The sequence below is a fragment of the Leptonychotes weddellii genome, chromosome 1, assembly GCF_054177405.1.
Source record: "Leptonychotes weddellii isolate Sample4059 chromosome 1, ASM5417740v2, whole genome shotgun sequence".
NCBI classification, from domain to species: Eukaryota; Metazoa; Chordata; class Mammalia; order Carnivora; family Phocidae; genus Leptonychotes; species Leptonychotes weddellii.
Genome location: NC_138369.1, coordinates 38,588,037 through 38,611,654, shown reverse-complemented (window position 1 = coordinate 38,611,654; position 23,618 = coordinate 38,588,037). Strand labels below are relative to the sequence as shown.

General features: G+C 41.3%; 1 protein-coding gene across 1 annotated transcript; it reads left to right on the top strand.

Annotated features, from left to right (window-relative positions):
• Positions 1–1,835: 1,835 nt before the first annotated feature.
• IL5RA (interleukin 5 receptor subunit alpha) lies at positions 1,836–20,509 on the top strand. Its single transcript, XM_081820976.1, has 9 exons — positions 1,836–2,331; positions 3,576–3,719; positions 7,898–7,982; positions 9,696–9,841; positions 10,876–11,014; positions 13,764–13,917; positions 13,992–14,179; positions 16,433–16,578; positions 19,930–20,509. Exons 3-9 carry the CDS (start codon positions 7,904–7,906, stop codon positions 20,086–20,088), a joined length of 1,011 nt encoding a protein of 336 aa, XP_081677102.1. The 5' UTR covers positions 1,836–2,331; positions 3,576–3,719; positions 7,898–7,903; the 3' UTR covers positions 20,089–20,509.
• Positions 20,510–23,618: the final 3,109 nt, after the last annotated feature.

Genomic DNA, 23,618 nt, shown 5'->3' with positions numbered 1-23,618 from the left:
TTTATTATCTACATATTTCAACCTTTAAAAGTTATCTTTCTTGCAACCATCCCCATATTATTTTTCCTATTACAAGTAAAGGTATAATGAATTTCACTCTTTTTCTCTCATATAAATCTTGGTCTCCATTTCACATTTCCGTGGGATGGATTCCTACTTATAGACACATTTAGTAAGCTTCGGTAACCAGAGTCCAAAATGGAACCACTGAATCCTGAGTTCCTTCCTGTTACCCTATTTGTATTTTCAACTATACTATTTGGCTGAACCAAGATTGCTTTTCTTCTAAAAGATACAGGCAAATTTGATTTTACTTAAAAAAAAAAAATTGGGATTCTTCCAGCATGTTCCGTTATACTATCTTTGGACATTTACAGTTTATTCTAAAGAAGAAAACCGTTGCCACAAAAAGTAAACTATACAAAACCATCATTTTCCTTCAGGCTACAGTGGAAATAGGACATGGAGACAAAATATAAGCGCATTTTTAAAATTATTATTGAGAAAGCTGAAAAAAGATCATATATCCAAGAAGATGGTATCCAGGGTAGTAGCCAGATCTAATAGTCTTTATGTTCTTAACAGTGCCTGGCACTGTGCACAGCTGCATTCAGTAAACACTCCTGGAGTAAAAGAATATAAGAAATAGAACGTGAAAGCAGACTTTGAGGCCAGAAATTATGGCCCTCACAATGATCAATAACTATTTTTAGGGTTTCTATAGTGACAAGTATGCTACACCTAAAATTAGATGTGTGGGACATCCAAGAGTAGGTCAGAGGCTGATGCTCTATCTCAACTTTTCTGGGTGCTTCTTAGCAAATAAATGGATCTCTCTCCCTTTCCCCAGGGAAAATCGCATTTTTTCAGGTCATCCAATAATGACTGATCCAGTTTGGCAACTGCTACAATGGATACCTTAAGAACCCTACTCAATGTTCTTACACATTACCTACACTGAGCCTCCTGGAAGTCTCATTCAGAGTACCTGTGGTTCCTCATCCTGCAAACAGAACTGATCTCACCTGGCAATTGCTTCTGGGCCCTTGCTCCCCCCTCCTGCTTTGGCTTCTCAGAGACCATTGTCACTCAGCTCCTGGGGCTAAGAGTGGAGGTCCCCTTACAAAGGCAACGACTAGTACCTGGCTCAGATGCTTAGTACAATAAGTGCTATTCTTTTTTTTTTTCCTAAGATTTTATTTATTTGAGACATAGTGTGTGAGAGACAGAGAGAGCACACACGCAGAGGGAGAGGGAAAGCAGACTCCCTGCTGAGCTGGGGTCCTGACAGGGGGCTCGATTCCAGGACCCTGGGATCATGACCTGAGCGGAAGGTTTAGCCGACTGAGCCACCCAGGCACCCCAGTAAGTGCTATTCTTATCCATTCACACCCTAGGCCACATGTTTTTAATTAGCTTTGCTAGTCAGTCACCTCAAAATTTCTAGACAGAAATGGAACAAAATAAAGGAAAATGCAACTCAGTTTACTTCAATTAAAGCTACTGAGGACAGCAGAGGCGCTCTGCTGGAACCTGAGAGTTGACAGGAGGGAGAAGGTCCTGGGCCGTGCCCGCAGACCCAACTGCCACTGTCTGTCACAATTTGTACAGGACAAGCCAGGCTACAGCTCCCAGCAGTTTATCACACTCAGAAGCTCTCCCTGCCCCTGGCACACACAAGTATTTGCAGGTGCAGGACTTGCTTGCAAAGAAAAGGCTAAGGCATTCTCCTAAGACTGAGAAGTGCTGCTAACGCTCAGAAGGCAAAGAGACTTATTCCTCACGCTCCATTCTTCTTGTCCTCGCATGAGCCTGGCGCTGTGTGGGTGACAGAGACGCAATGCATACATACCTTAACTGAATGGAGCATGTAAAGAACACAGAAAGGCAGTGCTTGAGAGTACCCACAGAAAACTTGACCTTGTCACCCAGGAGTAAATGTGACTTTCAGCTCCAGAACAGAGCCAAACATCTTGAAAGAGAATGAGAATGCAGATGAGACCGTTATCAGATAGTGGTTATCTGGACAAGAGAGATCCTTTCATTTCATTCATTGGGGAGCTGCTGTTGAGGGTCGTCCATAACTGCTTTTACAGATGCTCCTGGAGATGTGCTTGGAGAAGCTCTGTTGCCATCCCATGGTACAGCAAACTGCCTGTGAGTTTGTAACCATTACAGCTGTGATGATGAAACAGTAAAGAAGAACCGCCTCTAAGTCAAAAAGTGCACCCAGAGATAAGATTCATTTTCAATGCCCTTGCAGCTGCTCCTGATGGCATGGGGCCACCGCACTTCTCAGTAAGTGGGGATCCAAGGCTGATTCATCACAAAGTGAGCAAATGCCTTTTTTTTTTCTCTAAGATCACCCTATGCTCCACCTCCTAAGAATTTCATTACATGGGGAAGGGCGGGGGAGGGGGAGGATAGGAAAAGGGAGAAATAAGTGATTTCTAAATATATGGCAAATTTTTAAATAAAAAGGGGAAACAAAACCCCTTATAACTATTATTAGCAGGGGCAGAACTAATAATGGTGTTATAAAACATCTATCAGGCAGGTCATATCGATTCTGGGTATAGCATTCTATTCTTGTGTCCTTGTAACTCAGCTAAGTAACTGAGGAGGGCAAATCCATGGCTAGGTGAGTCATATTAACAAGACACCTAAGGTTTTTGTTGACCCTTATATAGGCGACTGGTTTGCCATTGCTGCAGATACTTTAGGGATTAAAAGGAAAATATATACTCTGCCAAGATTTCTTAGAAAATACCTGAGGTTAGAAAACAGGGTGTAGCAGTTAATGAAATATCTTGGTGAGGACGTTTGAGAGTTAATTAAGAAAGCTACAAATTAAGGAACAACAGCAAAAAGGAGATGATTGCACTGCATCTAACTGAAGGCATTCTGCTTTTTGTCTCTCCTGGGAGTTCTGGGATTTTTCAAGATTGTTTGACTTGATACGAGATGTACAATAATTTGAAGTATCTAAAACATAAATAGCTGAAATATCTCACTTGGTTTTATTAATTATTTACCCAAAGTGACAAATTTATTTTATATATACAGGAGAAATGGATTGAATGAAAAATTTAAAAAAAAAAAAGAAAAAGAAAAATCCGTCAGTACCCCATGAGCCTAACATTCATAAACACGTGAAAAGTGACCGCTTTTATAGCCATATTGATTAATGTATCTGATACTCAATTTAATGGATTATCATGCCCAAAATTTCATTACCAGGTACAATTTTTATCTTGCAGGAAAGTTATGTCCTCTTTTGTAGCTATTGAAAAATATATTAAGGTATGTAGCTATTTGTTAAAAGTTTGCCTTTCAAAACATAATGAAGATTTGGAAATCAAATCACCTCATTTGTTTTCATTACGTGAAATGCTACTTGGGGAAATTTTTAGGCAAGGTACCAAATGTATCACACACACACCCCAAATGGACCAGGCTTATTAATATGCTCCCAGCCTCCTGAGCTCTGGTCTCTCTCGTCCCCATGCTAGATTTTACCCTGCAGAGCTGGGCTTGGTAAGGGTAGCATATTAATTTGCCTCTATTCTATACAGGGCCAGGCACGTTTAGCATCTGCCCTGTGCCTGACACTGTGCTAGGTGCTGGGGCTGGAGCCAAATGCACGGACAGGATGGATCTGGTCCTGGCCCTCTGATACTGAGCACGGTCGTTGGAAACAAGAGGATCACCAGAGGCAGGTATGCCCCGGAATGGGGGAGCACAGATGCGGGATGGCGAATCATACCACGTGGGATTAGCTGGGAGACATTTAACCACCATTGGGAGATTAGCAGCAAAGTCCTTCTTCCTTCATTTTCCCAATGAAGCACCATTCCTACCTTGGCTAAAGATTGTTTATGAATGTATAGGGCAACAATTTGAACCCATGACTTATATTTTATGACTATTTCAGAAAGTTGACCAAAATCCAGGAATAGTAAGAAAAAATTGCACGCATTATATACGGTCCTTATCACTCATTTATATTTTTAGGAAGCTTGCACAGGTTTTCATTTAGGGGGTTAATACAATATACCTAAATGCTAAATGTGTCATTTGCATTTTACACCTTGGGTTATTTATTTATTCTTCATCCCTCAAGAGATGAGTTTTATTGCCGATTACGCTGTACAGGAAAAAAAGAGGAAGTAAAAAAGCAAACTCTTTACTTTTAAGAGCCTAACAGAGCATGAATCCTCCCAGTTGCTTTTCAATTTCTGTGCACTGAGGTTGAGTCTGGAACTAGATGTCACCACAAGTGACTCAAAAAAATGCTCTAAAAACAGGGTTGCATATACAACTTTGGTTATAAAACAAATGCCCCAGGCAAAAAAAAAAATAAGTAGAAAAAAAAAAAAGAGGGGAAAATATTCTTAAGTTTGAACTTCGGTAGAATTTGACCAATTCTTAGGAACACTGGGGAAATCCATTGCCAGTTGCCAAAACTTAACCCAACGTTCTACAAACATCTATAGTGCAAGAGGTTGTGCTCCTGTTTTCTCCCAAATTTCCAATGTATCACTTAACCAGAAGGCAGATTCTTTGAGGGCACTCGAGGAGTTTTAGGTAAACTCAGTGAAATGTCACATGAACAAGCAGCCTATGATATCTCTAAGAAGACTGATTTTGTTTTGTGAGGACTGTAAGTAGGCCCATGTTTGCTTTATTCTGCTGAATTTGAATGTTATCTTAACAACTTGATATCTTTCTTGCAGATTTTAATTGGTAGCCATGAGAAGTAGTTGATCATATTGTCATTTTGATATATATTTTTTTAAGCTAGAGAGGTAGCTAGCTCTATTCTTGTACAGTGAAAGGTCTCCCAGTTGACATCTATTTAACAATATACCTTTGGATTAAAAACATGGCCCAGAGAGATTTGGGTTGTTTTTCCAGCAGTGGTAATTGTTCTGCCTGAGACCAGAAATAATAAGGGATCATAGACAAAGGCTGGAGGAGCTTTCAGGGAACAGAGCAGAGAATGAACAGGATTACGGGAAACACGGGTCAACTGCCAAAGCTCCAGTAATACCCAGTCTTGGAGGGAATTTATCTGGCTCACAAAAAAATTGTCATTCTCACTAACATTTTGACTTCTATTTGAATATCTTGTGTCGTCTATAGGACACCTAATTTTGTTGTGTCGCCTTTTTGAATGGAAAATATCACAATGAGATGTGAAAAAAACTGTATGGCTGTTTTATAGCAAAAAAGAAATTAATCATCAGAAAAGTTCTGAGTGATTGAATACAAAACATAATTCCATTTTCAGCAGCTATGATGTCAGAATACGTAACAAATTCTACAGGAGGGTGCTTGGTTATGTAAAATATTCAATTATTCTCCCAACAAATTCTATGGGACGGTGCTTGGTTATGTAAAATATTCAATTATTCCCCCACTTGATATTCAACAGTTTTATCTCTTCAATTATTTAACTTAGAAGGACAAATAAGTGTTTGGTCATAACATACTATTTGCTTTGCCAGTCAGTACAAGTCACTAGGGAATATCAATCTTGCATTTTTTTTTTTTCTGACCTAGAATTCCTCTTAATGACCATTAGTGCAAAGTTAGAGCATATCTAACATTTCAGGAAATGCTGACGTTTCAAAGACATGACCTTCTTAACTTGCAGAGGAAACTGTCTTTATTGTTCTTTGTTAAGGGTTTTTTTGGTTTTATTTTTGTATCTTTGCTTCTTGGGCTCAGCAAATTACTAATGTTTCCCTTTAACTCCTTAACATTCTTACTTGTTGAAAAATTTTAGAGTATTAAAATATCTGCTTTTATTGTCCTTGTCATTTTTAAAATTCTGTTTCTACACAATGTGGGACCAGAGTAAGAGAAAATTATTTTTATCAAAAGTAGCACAATTCTGATTAGCAATACTTAAGTTTATTTGAAAAAGAAATTGAATGATTTGTATGATGTTGCTATCTTCTATATTGTGATATTTTACTAATTTCATTACAAAGTTAAGAGTGATAGTCGTAAGGTAAGTAATAAGTTGGTTAAATAGCGAGCTAAAAAATAAGAATTTTTTTTTTTTGCCATTTAGCCAAAAGTCTATCTTCTGTGGTTACCATTATATTGCCAAATACCAGCCCATTTAAATAAGTTTTTAAAAAATATTGTACTTTATGTAATCCCTATACCCAATGTGGGCCTCAAACTCATGACCCTGAGGCCAAGAATCACATGCTCTTCCAACTGAAACAGCTGGGCGCCCCTTTTTAAATAAATTTTTAAACTGAAAACTAGAAGTCACTTAAATTAGTATAGAACATAGGCTTTGCCCTTGGTAAATCCAAGATTGGGTCCAAATTCCATTTTCTACTAGCTGTTTGATCTTTGGAAAATTATTTAAGCTTTCAGACTCCTTTTCTTCATTGCCAATTGGCTAATAACCATGTGGGCCACCCACTGAATCAAAGGGTGGAGGGGCATGAGAGATAAAAGGAAGAACTGCTTTGTAAAAGCCAGGATAGCACACAACACAACATGGAGAAGCTGTGAAAATTCTTTGTTCCTTAAAATCTAGGCCATGTGAAAAATGCCTTTCAATATCTTCAGAGGAAGCCCTCAAGATTTCTAATCGATATTTCCCAACAAGGGATCCCAGTCCCTTCTTCGACAACGTGTCCAACAAGATGCTGATGTTAACAACCACACTTCCCAGACAGCCATGCTGAGTTATTATAACATTACTACTCTAGATTCAGTTTCATTGTCCAGTTGTTTCAAGTAGGTAGCAAGACCGTGTTTATTTTCCTCAGGCCTGTACCTATGTTTTTAATTCCCTTTAACGGCCTGCCCCTATTTGGATTCATCAACATATTTAACCTCTCCAAAGCTCAAAGTGCCATAATATTCCAGGTTTGTGATACGAAGTGTCTCTTTCCCACATTAAAATTGTTTTAGGGGCGCCTGGGTGGCTCAGCCGTTAAGCGTCTGCCTTCGGCTCAGGTCATGATCCCAGGGTCCTGGGATCGAGCCCCACATTGGGCTCCTTGCTCCGTAGGAAGCCTGCTTCTCCCTCTCCCTCTCCCCCTGCTTGTGTTCCTGCTCTCGCTGTCTCTCTCTCTGTCAAATAAATAAATAAATAAAATCTTTAAAAAAAAAAAAAAATTGTTTTAGATTTAAGTTTCTTGTCATGTTGGCCCATATTTAAATACTTGTTAATGAATCGGAATGGTGCTTATTTTCAATCTGAATAACAGTGCCTAGAAATTTTTACTCTTCAAAGATCTGCTCTGGTCTCCCGCTCAGTACCCAACCTCACCCACTTAATTTCTGCTCTTCTGACTTTACCCTCGCTGTGGATTCCACCAGGACTGCCTTTCCCCTTGGTGTGTCAAGAACTCTAGTTAAGGGACGCCTGGGTGGTTCAGTCGGTTGAGTGACCGGCTCAGGTCCTGATCTTGCAGTCATGAGATCGAGCCCTGCATCGGGCTCTGTGCTCAGCACCAAGTCTTCTTGGGACTCTCTCTCTCCCTCTTACTGTCTCTCTCTCTCTCTCCCTCTAAAATAAATAAATAAATCTTAAAAAAAAAACAAACAAAAACTCTAGTTAATCCTTCTCAATTCAGAAGTCTCTTGGCTCCTACTGTGCCCCATTCACACCTTTACCACAACAGTGTTTAACTGGACTACAATTATTCATTTACATTTCATCCTGCCCCTCAGACTATGGATCCACGTTTTAAAGACAAAACCCAACATTTGTTCATATTTATATTTCTAGCACATAACAGATAATTCAGAACTGTTAAATGGGGAAAGGACTACATTTTATATTCAAAGGTAGCTTCCAGTTTTTCTTAAAAATGGCGACTGGTGGTGATTGGGATCTTCTTCCTTCTGTTTTCTGTAGGATGTGATGATCATGGCACCTGCATTACTGATTCTGTTGTGGGCTATGGTGATACCGAGAGCAGACTTACTTCCTGATAAAAAATGTAGGTACACCATCTATTAAATTCAGTAGTGTTGCTTTAAAAAAAAAAAAAAGGACATTACAAAAATGATAGCATTATTTTTTTCCTAAATAATCCCTCAATTAGGAAATTATGTATGGATTTTTTTAAAAGAAGAATATTTACTCTCTTCAGAATACAAACTTTTTCAACACGCTGTACTTTAAGAAAGCAAAGTTGGCTGGAATGCCAATTTTATGCTACACTGGGGAATCATATTCTGAGTGTGGGTGTTTGGGCTCTATGGAATAGAGTTGGAGCTGGTGGCCACATGTGAAATGCCTTCCCATGCAAGGGGTTGGTTACAAGTCCTCACAACCAAAGAATAAAAACTTCCACTACGCTTCAGTTCAGAAACTTGTTGATCTATGGATATGGTATAAGGACAGAGTCTAAGAAAAGAAAGTTATCATATGGTCCATATGTAATGTTGTCTAAGAGAACTTTCTATGATAGGACACTGTTCTATATCCCCATTGTACAGTAGACACTATACGTAAGTGACTACAGAGTAGTTGAAATAGGTTCATGCAACTAAGGTAACTTAGTTACCGTACTAGGGTAACTTACATTTATTTTTTATTTTATTTTTTTTTTAAAGATTTTATTCATTTATTTGACAGAGAGAGAGAGAGAACAAGTAGGCAGAAAGGCAGACAGAGGGAGAGTGAGAAGTAGGCTCCCCACTGAGCAGGGAGCCCGCTGTGGGGCTCGATCCCAGGACCCCGGGATCATGACCTGAGCCTAAGGCAGCGGCTTAACCGACTGAGCCACCCAGGCGCTCCGGTAACTTACATTTAAATAGCCATATATGGCCAGTGGCTACCATAATGGACAGTGTGATATAGACAGAGCCCTGTATGTGGCAAGTATAGACGCAGAGTTATAGAAGGCTATTCAAAATCAAAGGTCAGTGGAAATATCCTAACCATGTAGTAAAGGAATAAAAGTCAGTTTCCTAATGGTGTGTACAATATTGTCCTAGTTTTAGGAAACAATTTAACACGTTGTAGCAACATATGCCAAGGACAAAAAATAATGAATATATCACATATTAACACTATTCTCAGTTGCAGGATTAGAGGTAATTTTTCTTTTTCTTTTTGCTCACCTGTGCTTAAAGGAAAGTTTTTATTTTGAAAACAGTGGTTCAAAGAAAAAAAACCTCTTTTCTATTAAAGTCTAAGTAGTTTTGCTCACAAATTGTTTTGACTTTGAATCAAAATGAGAAATAAATTAATTTTACATCAAGAACCAGTACAAATACAAATATTTAAGTACATTCATGTAGTGGAAATAAGAGGTTCGTGAAATAGTAATTATGTTTCATGGACCCTGATATTTTCTATCCTATTTTCTTCCATGTCATTAAAAAAAAATCCTAGCCACAAACCAGTAAGTTTTTCTAGCCAATTTATAGATAATGGCCCTCAGCTTGAAAACTAGAGGTATAAGGAATGATATATTAAAATATTCATATTTCAGTAAAAACCTGAATATGCTATAGGGAAATACCTGGGCAAAGTTAGAAAGATAAGGAGTTAAAAGCAGTTTTTTAAAGCAAATTTTCCAAAATTATTTCAGTATTATACACTCTAATAATCATAAGATCCTTACTCCACACTAAAGTCCTTGAAAAATTTAAAAGTGCTGCCTCCGTACAATTGAACATCATGTGGCTCCTTTTCATCACAGCTTTACTTCTCCCACCTGTCAACTTCACCATCAAAGTTACTGGTCTAGCCCAAGTTCTTTTACGCTGGGAACCAAATCCTGATCAAGAGCCAAAGGATGTCGAGCTAGGGTATCACGTGAGAATAAACGCTCCACAAGAAGATGATGTAAGTATTTATTCTGACAGTCGTCTTTATTTAGAGTCACTTTTAACTTTAACTGCATTTTCCCTATCAAATTAACTTTTAAGTTACCAAAAAAAAAAAAAAAAAAAAAAAAACCGACCCAAGGGTTTTCCGTTAGGCTCCAAGCAGAGTAGGGTGTCAGTTGAAAGGACCATGAACTAGTGCTGTGTGTGTTGCTTAGCATTCGACAGCGGCACAGAACCTTTTAACTTTGCCCCGATTCTTTCACCAAGAAAAGAACGTTTAGGGACTTTGAAGGTAAAATGGATTTGATACTTGAAAATAGGCAAAGAGAAAAAGAGAAGAGAGCAGTGGCATAAAATGGGAGGCAGTGGGGTGCTTAACCAGAGAAGGCAAGTTCGAATCCGGCTGCGGTCACTTCCTGCCTCGGCAACCTTGGGCCAGTCACTGTACGTCTCAGAGACGCAGCTTTGCCATTTCCCACTGCAGGGATTATGTTAAAGCACCTGATACCTAAGAGATGTGCAGTAAAATGAAATGAAGGGAGAAGCGATTAGTATTAGCTATTTTTTTCAGTCAATATGGAATTCTAGAGAAATTTCCCTTAGAAAGTTACCTCTGGGGAAGAGACTGGGTTTAGAGGTGATAGCTGAAGTGAATGTGAGCCTTAATCATAGTATTTTGTTTGTTTTTATAGGAATGTGTTCATCTATCATTGAGGAATTATTATATATTATTGTACGGTTGTTTTTTTTTTTAACACCCAAATGCTAGAATTGGGTCATTTATTTACTTGCTCATTTTTTAAAATCAACTTCGTTGAGGTGTGAATGGTATGGAAAAAGCTGTACATATTTACCTAACTCGATGAGTTTGGGGATGAGCAGATATGTACCTGTGAAATCATGTGCTTAATTTTTTTTCTATCCAAACTAGTTCCCTGAATTTTATTTACATGCCATTTAAAAAGTGGAAGAAAATGCCTATTGGATTAAAATAGCTCTCTTAATGCTCTTTCCCTTTTCTGCATCATGACTTGTGGGGTTTATTTTTAGTATGAAACCAGAAACACTGAAAGCAAATGCGTCACCGTTCTTCATCAAGGTTTTTCAGCAAGTGTGCAGACCATCCCATGGAATGGCCACTCCCTGCTGGCAAGCAACTGGGTTTCTGCTGAGCTTAAAGCCCCACCGGGTAAGGCAGGCTCCTAACAGCCTTGTATTGTATTCCTGACTTTGGAGATCAGGCAAAGTTGGAAAAGAAACTGGCTTTTCTTTTCCGTAGTCAGTCAGCAGTTCCTGCCAAGTATTCTTGCTCCTCATCAACATCCTAACCGAGGCTGTGATCACTTATTGTCATAACCCACCCCGTTCCACCTGGTGCATCCCTGCAGACATAGCTCATGCTTCTCGCTCCCCTGCTCCCAAGTCACAGGGTCATCAGCAAAATCAGGGCCAATCAGGTCTTTCATAATTGGGCTGTAAGACATTTTCTAACCATACCCAACATGATTCCTCTGCTTTTCTCAGATTTCTAACATTGACCGCCCCCCGCCGCCCCCCCCATCCCCCCACAGCAGCTTTTTCTTGCCTCAGAGGCTTTGCTCTCTTGGATTGCCCTCTGCCTGCTCTTCTGAATCCTTTCCATACTTCAAAGCACAAAGCAAGTTGTACCTCCTCTAGAAAGCCCTTTTACTTTTCATCCTGTACACTGAAGGAGGCTCTTCCTCCTCAAAACCCATTCATGGGCTGTTACTCATTTGGCACATATGCCATTCTCTTTCACAAATAGCTTTATACCCTGCCACCTCTGAATGTAAGCCTTTTGGGGGCAGGGATGGTGTCTCATGCTTTACTGAGCCAGTAGAACAAGCAGTGCACACTTCAGAAGGAGCGTTTCCTCCTGTCCTGTTTGTGGCATTCTGCACTCTAGGACTTGTCATACCAAATTTAAGGAAGCTGCTGGTGGTTCACAGCAGCCACAACACGGAACATCCCACCATGAAGAAAGAGGATAGGTAGCATCCACTGTCTATACTGTCCTTTGGTGGGAAATTGGGGTTTCTAATACGTAGAGTCAGTGATACTTGGGATTAAAGCCTTGGAAACACACACCCCCACACCAGGGAAAGAGAGAAGGATCACCATGTCCCAGGTTACGCGAGTGTTCCTAGTAACTGTTGTCTTGGCCCGTCCGGCCCATGGGTAATCATCCAACCGTTTTCTCATCACATCACTGAATGAAAAGGCTGTGTACCCTCTGAATTGTGTCAGTGACCGAGAGCAGCCCTGTGAACATCTTTCTGTTTACTCATTTTAACATGTTGCGTAGACCATAGAACAGCCAATTCACAATGGCCTTGACTCCAAGTTCAGAGACTAATCCAAGGTAGACATAAGATCACAAATACAGACCTCTGTGTGCCTTACCTTAAACTAATTTCCCACATCTCAGTAACAGGAGTATACCTGTAATGCATCTTTCAGAATTACATGTCTGCAATTCTAATTATTCTCTGAGCATGCCAATATACAGTGACATGAATGAAAAATTAATTCTCCCCTGAATCAGTCTGAATTCATACCACATAATTCCTTGGAAGAGAGGTGGGAGACAAACAGATTACAGAAGACTCCAAACTATACTTGGGTGTGGAACATCTGGTCATTTAACACACTGAGTACAAGGCATACATACAAGTCTGTGTACGTTTGTTGTATATGAATATAGAGAAAAAAACCTATCTGACGGTGCGTGGTAATAACACAAACTAGCCAGTGTCCCTTTTGTCCAACTTCTCTGCAGACACAAGGGGTCTGTCTTTTCTCCCCCGTGAGCTACACTGGCTGACAGTGATAAATATGAATTGACTTAAACTAAGCTAAACTAAGAGACCCCCTTCTATCATTGGAGATTCAATCTCAAGGCTCCCACTTTGATGAGGTCCTCCTTGACCCTCAGCCCAAAGTGTTTTTTCCCTCCTGTGAGCAACCACAAGGCCAGTGTCTCCACTATGGTGTGTTCTGAAGAGCCCCAATTAACATGGTGACAGTGCAGTTTGAAATGAAAATAAGGCTTTCCAGTCAAATAATCTTCAGAAATCCTGGGTGAAATGAACATAATGCGTTTGGTGGAAGATCACAAGATCCCCTTAATATCTTTGCACAGTAAAGCTGACTTCAACAGACTACTGTGCACGGAGTCTCCAAGGAAGTTTTTTTTTTTTTTTTTTTTAAGATTTTATTTATTTATATGAGAGAGGTAGTGAGAGAGAGCAAGAGTCGGGAGGAGAGGGAGAAGCAGACTCCCCACTGAGCAAGGAGCCCGACGCAGGGCTCGATCCCAGAACCCTGGGATCATACCTGAGCAGAAGGCAGATGCTTAACCGACTGACCCACCCAGGCACCCGAGGAAGTGTTGTTTTTCAGTGCTGCTAGAACCCACTTCCTTTGGAGCGGCAATCTATGTTATTCAGGACCATTTGGGTGCGACCTAATGAATCACATAATTCTAGGATGGAAAGTGGCACTAGAGACCTTCTTCTGTCAACTCTCCCGTTTACAGCTGGAAAAACTGAGGTCCAGAATAGTGGGGTTCAAAGTGTCACAGCTCATTGTTGAAAAATGTGGCATTAGAATACCAAGCTTTGAACGACAATCTCTTGTACTGCTCTTTAATTTTCATACAAGTATATCACGCAGACACACTCCCTTAGCCCAAAGTGGCCAGGAAGTTTAATGCCAGAAACTCAGGCTTTGTAATCCTAGCTTCATCCCCCCAGTAAGCTGGCCCTTTGCAAAAAGGTTTCTAGAAATTTATGATAACGTTTACTTTTTCATGGTAAGATGTTCCCAATCACTACAGTTTCAGAGGAAGTGCAAGATTTAAAAGCTGTCATGGCAGTGTTTTGTTCTTATTTTTGACCCTCTTATTGACCATCTAGGGTCTCCTGGAACCTCAATTGTGAATTTAACGTGTACTACGAACACCACATTAAATAACTATAATCCCTTAAGGCCATACCAAGTTTCTCTTTACTGTACCTGGCTCGTTGGCAAGGATGCCCCTGAGGATACGCAGTATTTCCTCTACTATAGGTGAGTAGCTATGTTTACTTATGAAAAAGCATTGTTGCCTCTCGTCTTAAAAACTTATGAGTGTTGCCATTTAGGTATGGCTCCTCGACCGAAGAATGCCAGGAGTATAGGAAAGACACGCTGAAGAGAAATATTGCATGCTGGTTTCCGAGGACTTTTATCAGTGGCAGAGGGAGTGACTCCCTGGCAGTGCATGCTAACGGCTCAAGCAAGCATGCTACAATCAAGCCTTTTGATCAGCTATTTGCTCTGCATGCAACTGGTAAGGTAGACTTAACTCAGAGCTGAAATAACCAAATCGCAGAATCCCAGCATTGGAAGGGATTATAAAGATCACCCAGTTTGACTAATTTTCCGATGCTAAATGCGATCTGTCCCCTGCCTAACAATCACAGGGACCAGCTTTCTCAACCTAGGCACTACTGGTATTCATGATGGGTAACTGTCATGTGGGAGCTGTCCTGTGCCTTGCAGGATTTTGAGCAGCATCCTTGGTCTCTACCTACTAGATCAGTAGCATCTCTCCCCCCCACCCCCCACGCTGTGACAACAAAATGTCTCTCAACATTTCTAAATGTCCCATGGGGGACAGAATCTCTACCACGTGAGAATCACTGAACCAGGGAATGTGAACTCACTGCTGAAGGGAGCAGCCCTTTCTCAGCTGTGACTCATTTCATGAAGTTTCTGCCCATTGGTCCTGTGATGGACTGGTACCAACCCCAAATAATTCTCAACCCTTTCCCCCACAAATGGTTTCAGAGCTAGTCAAAGACAGCCAGCTTTCTCATCCTGAGATTTCTCTTCCGCAAGCTTCCCACCCCCAATTCCTCTTGCTTTCCTCTTAGGATCATTAACCATTCTGGTCTGTCTCCTCTGGGTGATCCGAAAATGTTTCGCTCAGCATATGATTCTCAGATCTAAACGTATTATTTAAAGTTTCATTTGCTCGGTTCTCAAAATAGTCTCCTTCCATCCTAGATACTTGTACTAATGAAACTCATCAGGAGCCTTTCACGTCGCATTCTTGTTACTAATGCTCAAGATTTCAATCGTGGCATATTTACTGGTATGGGCTGTGGAGTCAGGCTGCCTGGGCTTGGATCCTGGCTCCCCCATTGACTAGCTGAGGGACTGTAGAGAAGCTGGTCATTCCTCTGTACCTCAGTCTTCTCATCAGAAAGAAATGGGGAGAGGGCGCCTGGGTGGCTCAGTTGGTTAAGCGACTGCCTTCGGCTCAGGTCATGATCCTGGAGTCCCGGGATCGAGTCCCATACCGGGCTCCTTGCTCAGCAGGGGGTCTGCTTCTCCCTCTGACCCTCCCCCTCTCATGTGCTCTCTCTCTCAAATAAATAAATAAAATCTTTAAAAAAAAAAAAAAAAGAAAGAAATGGGGAGAAATTAACACTTCCTGCAAGGCTTTTGTGAGAATTAAGTATGTTAATAACCATACAGTGCTTAGAACAATGTCTGGTAATTATACATAATTATAAATATAAAAAATATTATTTAAAGGGACAGGATTTACCTATATCTCTATCAAATGAACTGTTTAAAGAACCATCTCACTGAAGAGGTTATGCAATTCTATTCAATAGTCTATTTCTCAAATGACCTAAAAATGTCACTTTCCTGAAAATTGGTAATAAAAAAATGCTGAGGAAGACCTAGGAAAAAATATTAATATGAAAATGGACACGACCTGATACAGACCACAGGGATTCATTTTCCTGTATGATTTTCATTTCTTTGAAATAAATTCCTCATATTACTAAAAGAAATACATTCTTGGTTAAATTTTTTCTGCTTAGGGAATGCAGGCTGTGGAACCAATAGGTCCCATTCTTAGCTTATCCTTATGATTCATTAATTGTGAGATCTAAGTCCCATAACCTAAGAGAACAACGCTCACGTAGAAATAATTTCCACCCACATCTCGAAGCTATAAGACAATCAAGTGATAAGTCAGGGAAAAGAACTCTAGAGTTGTAAGTTAAGACAAATGTGGCCCAATCTATTCTTCTTATGCAAGAGAATATTGAAGCTTCCCGCTCCATCTCCCAAACAAACCTGGAAGAAGGCAAAGAAGACAAAATGAAACAAAACTGAAGCTCAGAATGAGGAAATTACTACCCAGGGCCACACACCTGGCTCAGGAGAGGCAGGGCTCAGTGGAAGCTCCAGAGCAATTTCTCTCCAGGATGAGGTTGACCCTGTTTGGTCCCACTTGAGAAACAGGGATAGTGAGGTGGGTCTTGCAATGAGCTGAAGGGGAAAGGGACTCCACCACTCAGTGCCATTTGGAATAGGAATCCTTCAAGATTCCAGTAGAGATCTCTTCAGTGCTACAACGTAGGAGTCATCTGTGAGCCACTGGGGTCTTGTGGCCTGGGGATCAGTTAGTTAAATCCCGAGGGTAGATACTTGAGAAGATTGTATCTTAGAAATGCCTTGAGGAGTGTGAGTGGATTGGATTCATCAGCCCAGACTACTGACCTTTCCTTCTCTAACCTAGATCGAGTTAATCCTCCAGTGAATGTCACAGCAGAGATTGAAGGAACCCGTCTTTCTATTCAGTGGGAGAAACCCATTTCTGCTTTTCCAAATCATTGCTTTGAATATGAAGTGAAGATTTACAACACAAGGAAAAATTATTTTCAGGTAATTCTTCAGATCATTCCAATTTTGATGATAGCATTCTCTTAGAAACATTTTAAAAATTCTATTCGGTGACAGCTGCGTTTATAGCTTGGCAATAACAAGGTCAAAGGTAACTTATATCCACCCAAGTTTTGTAAAAATAAACCAAACTTTACTGTCTTTTTGTGTTGAAGGACAAACTTTTGGTTCAAGATAACACAAAGATCAGATAAAAACTCATGAGCACTACTGTTGGTGTAAATATAAAATGTTTTTTTTATATTTTATATAAAATATAAGCAGCCACTGTGGAAAACAGCATGGCAGTTTCTCAAAAAATCAAAAATAGAATTATTGTGTGATCCGACAATTCCACTTCTTGGTATACATCCAAAAGAACTGCAAGCAGCGTCTCAAAGAGAAATTTGCACATCCATGTTCATAGCAGCATTATTCACAAGAGCCAAAAGGAGGAAACAACCCGAGTGTCCCCTGACAGATGATGAGCAGATCAACAAAACGTGGTCTATGCACACAATGCACTGTTGTTCGGCCTTTAAAAGGAAGGGAATTTGGACACATACTACAACCTGGATGAACCTTGAAGACACCGTGTTAAGTGAAATAAACCAGTCACAAAAAGACAAATACTGCAGGATCGCACTTACAGGAGATACCAAGAGTAGTCAAATGCAGAGAGACAGAAAGTAGAATGGTGGTTTCCAGGAGCTGGGGGGAGGGGGGCGTGGGGGCTGTTGTTTCACGAGCAGAGTTTCAGTATTGGAGGGTACAAGAGTGCTGGAAATGTTTGCACAACAATGTGAATGTATTCACCACTACCAAACTGTACACTTAAAAATAGTTAAGATGGTAAATTTTATGTTTCCTATTTTTCACTACAACTGAAATATACTCATCAGCACTAAAGAACAAAAAGTTCAAGGGACAAGGAAATGAGAAGCCAGCCAGCATTTATGAAGCATCAGCTCTGGGTCAAGCTTCATTATGCTAATTTATTCCATTCTCCCAATAACTCCATTAAGACACTCTCATTCCCATTAGGCAGGAAAGTGAGGCAGAGAGATTAAGCCACTTGCCCAAAGTCACTAGGCTGGCAAAGCATAGGGAAGTTAGGATCACCACTGGCATCGTACTGACAGTAGGCAAAGCAAGTTCCATTCCGTCCAATTTGATTCAACCAATACTTACAAACTGGTTTCTATGTGGGAAGTATAAAGATAAGTAAGATAGTGTCTCTGCCATCAAGGGGCCTAGTCTAGCGGACACACTCACCACGTCACTGGAAGGGCCAACAGAGGTCCAGAGGAGGGGGTGGGCAACGCAACGCCCGCTGAGGGCCCCCGCTGAGAAGAATTGAGCAAAATCATGCCTGGTGACACGGGAAGAGGAGACCAACTTCTGTAGCCAGCGCTTCCCCAAACACCTATGTTGAAAGACTGGCTTTCTTTTTTTTTAAATTTCGGATCTAATTTCCAATTTTTAATTAGATTTCTCAATTTCTAATTGTTCTTTTATAAAATACAATAAAAATGAAAGGCCAGAAAAACCAAATATGCCCAGAAAGAAGCCCAGCGATCATGGGCTTGGATGTTGTGGCAAAGTCAAATTGCTACAAGAGCTCCAACTCTCGTTTTGATTTCTGTGTTTCCCTCACTGTGGCTCAGTAATAAACAGCTCCTGACCCACCCCCGTCAGCCAAGCACACTCGAAGTGGCAGGGTGTCTAGGCAGAAGGCAGAACTCAAAGGCTTAAGAGAGCATGGCTCCTCCAGCCAAGTGGCAGTAAGTGAGTCGGCCTGGACAGAAAGCCAACATTGGGATAACAAATCTGGATCCTACACGGGGACTTTTCCCCGAATGACTGAGATTTTGCTTAAAAAAAAAAAAAAAAAGAGCGGTTTCTCTTTTTAAAACCACTGCCATAGGGACAGAAAACTACTGAAGGGTTTTATTCAATACAGAAATGCGACTGCATCTGCAAAATCAAAGAATAATTTTGGTAGCAGCATGAAAGCTGGATGCATGGGGAGGGGGCCATGTGGACATAGGCATGTGGGGTTAATGGCTCTGGCAAATGGCCAAGCAAAAGATAACAAGACAAATCAGGCAGTGGTCGTGGGGCCGGGCAAGTAAAAGAAACACACCCAGAGGAACGGAAGGTGTAGGTGTCAGGGCTGCATCTCTGGTCTGGGGCATAAAGGATTAGGTGAACGGTATGGACACTGACCAGTAGAGAGAGTAACGTAGAAAGGCTCATTTGTGAGAAGACAGCCTCGTGTAACGCTGGACAATGTTAGCCCAAATTCCCTCTGGCAAACTAGCATTTCCTGAGTCCCCGTTATTGTATTGAACTAACCAACATTGCTGTTTTTGCTCATCAAAGATGGGTTGAATATTGGCAGTTTTCATAGGATTCAACCCAATACACCCTTAAACGTGGAATTACAAAGGTACGGTTTAGTTCAATAATTCGTGCTCAGGTGTTGTTATTCCCATTTTATAGATGAGAAAACAGGCTCAGAGAGGTCAAGGAATTTGCCTTGCAGGTAGTTTGGAGCATAGGATTCAAACCCAGCCCTTCCTAGATTCAAGGACTCTGCTCTTTCCTCTTTATCATGGCGCCCCCGCTGGCTCCAATTATTTGAGACATTCCTATACATCAGGGTTCAGCAAACCTTTTTTTTTTTGTAAATGGCCAGATATTTTAGGCTTAGCAGGCCATTTGGTTTCTATCACAATCACTCAGCTCTACCACTGTGGAACAGAAGCAGCCATAGATAATAGGTAAACAAATAGGCATGGGTGTGTTCCAGTAAAACTTTACCTGTGGATACTGAAATTTCAGTTTCATGTGTCATGAGATACTCTTGATATTTTTCAATCATTGAGAGATATAGAAACCATCCGCAGCAAGAGGCAGCAAGCCAGACTGGCCCACACGTTGTAGTTTGCGGATGCCTTCTGCATAGGATGGAAACCAGGTGATATCGTTGAGTAATTTGACCACAATATGGAGGGACGAGATGAGGGGGATTATGCGTTCTACTATCGGCCACTCCAGTCACTTCATCTGGAAACATCAGCTGGGCCCAGATAAATCATCTAGATGTTATGATTGACTTTTTCTTGATTTTGGTTACGAGATCGCTTACCCCAGAGGGTAGCTGCCGGCACATCCATAACGAAGCCTTCTAGAATAAACTAATCAATGTATGTCCTGTGGATTTTAAATGGGTCAGGTAACAGTGAGTCACATTACTTAGGTACGGCCTTCCATTCTTCCATTCTGATAACTGACATTACTTAAATTACGTGTCCAGAGATTCTTATAACGCTAATTTTTTCCTTTTAGACAGAAAAAATGACGACGAATACATTCATCTCGATAATTGATGATATTTCTAAGTATTCCGTTCAAGTGAGAGCAGCAGTGAGTTCTGTGTGCAGACAGATGGGGTTTTGGAGTGAGTGGAGCCAACCTGTATATGTGGGTAAGTCTCTTCTATTTTAAAGCGAGCGACCTTCCTCATGGTTAAAACCGATAATCCTGGAAAGTGAACACATTCATTCATGGACCCAAAATGCCTCATCTTCTGTCAGTCTACTGCCCTTTTGACCATTGCCGTGCTCTCTCGGCTTCAGACGGCGATCCCATAACCTGGAGGGTACGGCCTTGCGCCTTGAAGACAGAAAATTCACAGCCTGTGTTTGTCATTGCCTGGGCGTACTGGGTTTCCATCGACGTTTTAGGACAGAGGTAGACAGTGAAAAAGCAGCTAACCTATCTCTTGTGTGCGCTGCAACCATGCAGCCTGAGGATGTGGACGAATGTGGTTAAGTGTTACGTGAGATCTACGAGAACTCGGAACAGTGGAAGGAACACGGGAGTCGTACTTCCATAGCACAGATGTAATACCCAGCTTTGGTACGTAATGACCGCATTCCCTTGGAAAAATCCCTTCTGACTTTGCTTGGGTTCCCAGGACAAAGCACATAATATCCACCTGACCTGCCCCACAGGGTACTATGAAATAAAAAATAATGACCGTAGCTAACATTTATTGATGGCTGTTTGCCAAGCACTGCTAAATGCTTCACGTGCATTACCTTCGTTAATCTTATCAACAAACCTATTTTGCTTTGAAAGTTTAGGCAATTTGCTTAACTCTGCATGCCCAGCGAGTGGCAGATATGGGATTCAAACTGAGGTTGGCAGAATCCAGCTCCAGAGCTCTTAGATGTAGGCCACGGGGTGACAGGATTCTACAAGCTGCAAAGTGCTGAACAAATTAAACAATTATGAGATCCTGGGAGCTAACTTTGTGGTTATGGCTGGTCGAGCATTTGAATGTTATCTCTCACTCATCCTCTGGGGCATTCAATGATCATTTGAAGAGGTACTTAAGGAGAGCTGTCTTTCAGGCCTGTTGTAAAATTTTCTATTTAAGTCATCCACTTAGGCTAATGGGTGGGTCTTCAGGAAATTCGTGGGCAGTGACCCATTAGATTATGAGGATGTGAGTCAGATTAGAAACGTATCAGGTAGATTTCCATGGAACGATGGGTGAGATCAGAAAAGGCCTAAGAACTGCAGAGTGGTCGTGAGTCTGCCAGGGGGCTGGCCATGCAGAGTTGCAGAGTTTGCAAAGGGGGACGGTACCCGCTAGAGTTGTGCAACACACAATCAGCGCAGCCTTATGGGAGGGCCCCCAAATCACCCCACTGGAACTCAGAGGGGCAGCGCAAGCCTTCCTGGGAAGAGGAACAGGAAAGAAGGATAAAAGGACCCAAGATTGGGCCAAGTGCACCTACTTCCCAATTCTGCCAAGACCAATCTTCCCTGCCTCCTCTTCTCCCTAGGCTGATGCCCCGACCTTGTTCCCTGGACCCGGCACACACAGGACCTCCCTCCACACTGTTGCTTCTGCACAGAGTGGATTCGCTTTGCTCACCAAGAGCAAAACAAACAGAACATTAATCAGTCCCAGGAAATTTTTAACAAGATTATTCCTTTTATCAAATGCCTGTGATAGAAGCTTAATTTTCATTACTTACATTTGGTCACATTTTTTTGAACAGTGTATGTTATTCCCCAAGGGCACAAAACTTGTTGGCTCCGAATTACTGATATTTCTGAGCGTCTCCCCAACATTACTACACATAGAGCTTCAGAGATTTTTTTTAAATGCTGTCCAAGGACTTCAAACCAGCATGATGGAAACCAAGAGGAGAACCCTAGTTAAGAAGCCAGTTCTGCTTTCTGAGTGTTTGAAGTTCAGGTCAGCGTTGACCGTAGACGGTTTAGAACTTACAGAGCAAAAGAGACCAGATCAGGAAACCTAGGTTTTAGCCATGACTCTGTCAATGTCTAGCTCGCTGACCCAAGCAAGAGATAGCAAAAGATAACACCTCATGAGCCAAGGAATCAGAGCCAGCTTCGCATGCTGTGTTGTGAAGGATTCTCAGGCTACGTGCCTCTCAGGAGTGGTGATCTGTCACCCCCGGCAGGGTACAGAGTGGTGATGAGTATGCCCGGCATTTGCCACCCCTGACTGGCGATCCATGCCTAACCTCTCTTGGTCCCAGTTCCCTCACCTCAAAATGTGAAAGCTGCCCCCCAAGTTTCTTCTACACTCCCTCAGCCCACCACAAAAGTGCTGAGAATGAAATTGTGATCCATAATGAGAATTTATTTTAAGCTTTTTTTAAATTTATTATTCACTCTCCACTTTAGAGCTCTCCTCCCATTATTATTTCCTAAATAACAGCTTCCTAGTTTGTAACTAGGCTCATTATAATTCCCCCCCAGGTATACCTCACTGCCATTATCTATGGCAAATCCCATTTCATTTACTGCCACCCTTTTCATAAGATGAGCTGATTAATATTACCACTCACCTTACAAATCCATCGTTTCTAGAATTTACTCCCCTGCTCAGTTTAGGATCATTAGTGAATTTAATCAATGCAGACTTTCCATTTTCATCAAGATGATTAATAAACATAATAGGAAGTCCGGGCCCCTCTGGGATATGTTGCATGGCTCTTCCTTACCCCTTGAGGATGCAACCATAATTATGCTCAGCTTGCAGTCTCTCAGGCAATTTTGTCGCTACATTCATTTCCTTTAGACAACCTTCCTCCTCTCCTACCTTGTGTGTATAGCGCCCTGAAGCCCTCCCCTTCCATTGTCACTCTGCAGCCCCACTCAAATATCATCTCGTTCTCACGTATTATTAAGTCCATCTCCTTTAATGTAAGGAAATGGAGACCCAGAGATATTAAATAAATCAGTAGTTACCCAACAGCCCAGAAGTGGCTATTAATAGCTAATTTTCTCAAATAGGTGACATATTCGTCAATTGGTGAAGTGGAATAGATTCAATTCACTCATTAACCCACGATAGCCCAAGGTTATTCAATAGTGAGACCCAGGAAGACTAAGTTTTGGCAGTGAGAGGGTCCAGCCGGCAAGGGCCCTGAATCTCGGCCCTAGATGGGCCCTCCTGTGCTAGGATTTCCAGCATATGCAACATGTTTGTTTTCAAATGGAAATAGCGGTTGGTTTCATTTTTATCAATACTCGTTATCAACTGCCCTTCCTCAACTGGCCTCTGTCTTAAGAGCTAACTTCCACTTTTCACATGTCTTTCTCCTTTTTAAGACTGTCTTAACTTCCGGATTCTTCTGTTCCTTTATTATCTCTGCTGTCTCCTGTTTATTTAAACCTCTTCTCTCCTAACCCTGGTCCTATGAAGCCTTCCATTTGCTCCAGTCCATCATCTCTCTCCTCCTACCCCGTCCATGAAGCTCACACAGCATGCATGAAAAAAAGCAATTATGAAAATTAAATGCCCTACAGCTATAGCCTTCCCTTTGGAAAAGAGCGCTTGTTATATGAGTCTACCCTGTGCTGCTTTCCTGCCGTGTCACTGGTCAGGCTCAGTCCTTCTGAGACCTGCTTATCAGAGATGGGTCTTAACTGCAGTCACAGGCACGGCCCTCCAAACCAGCGATTGGGTTTGAATCTGACTTCACTGA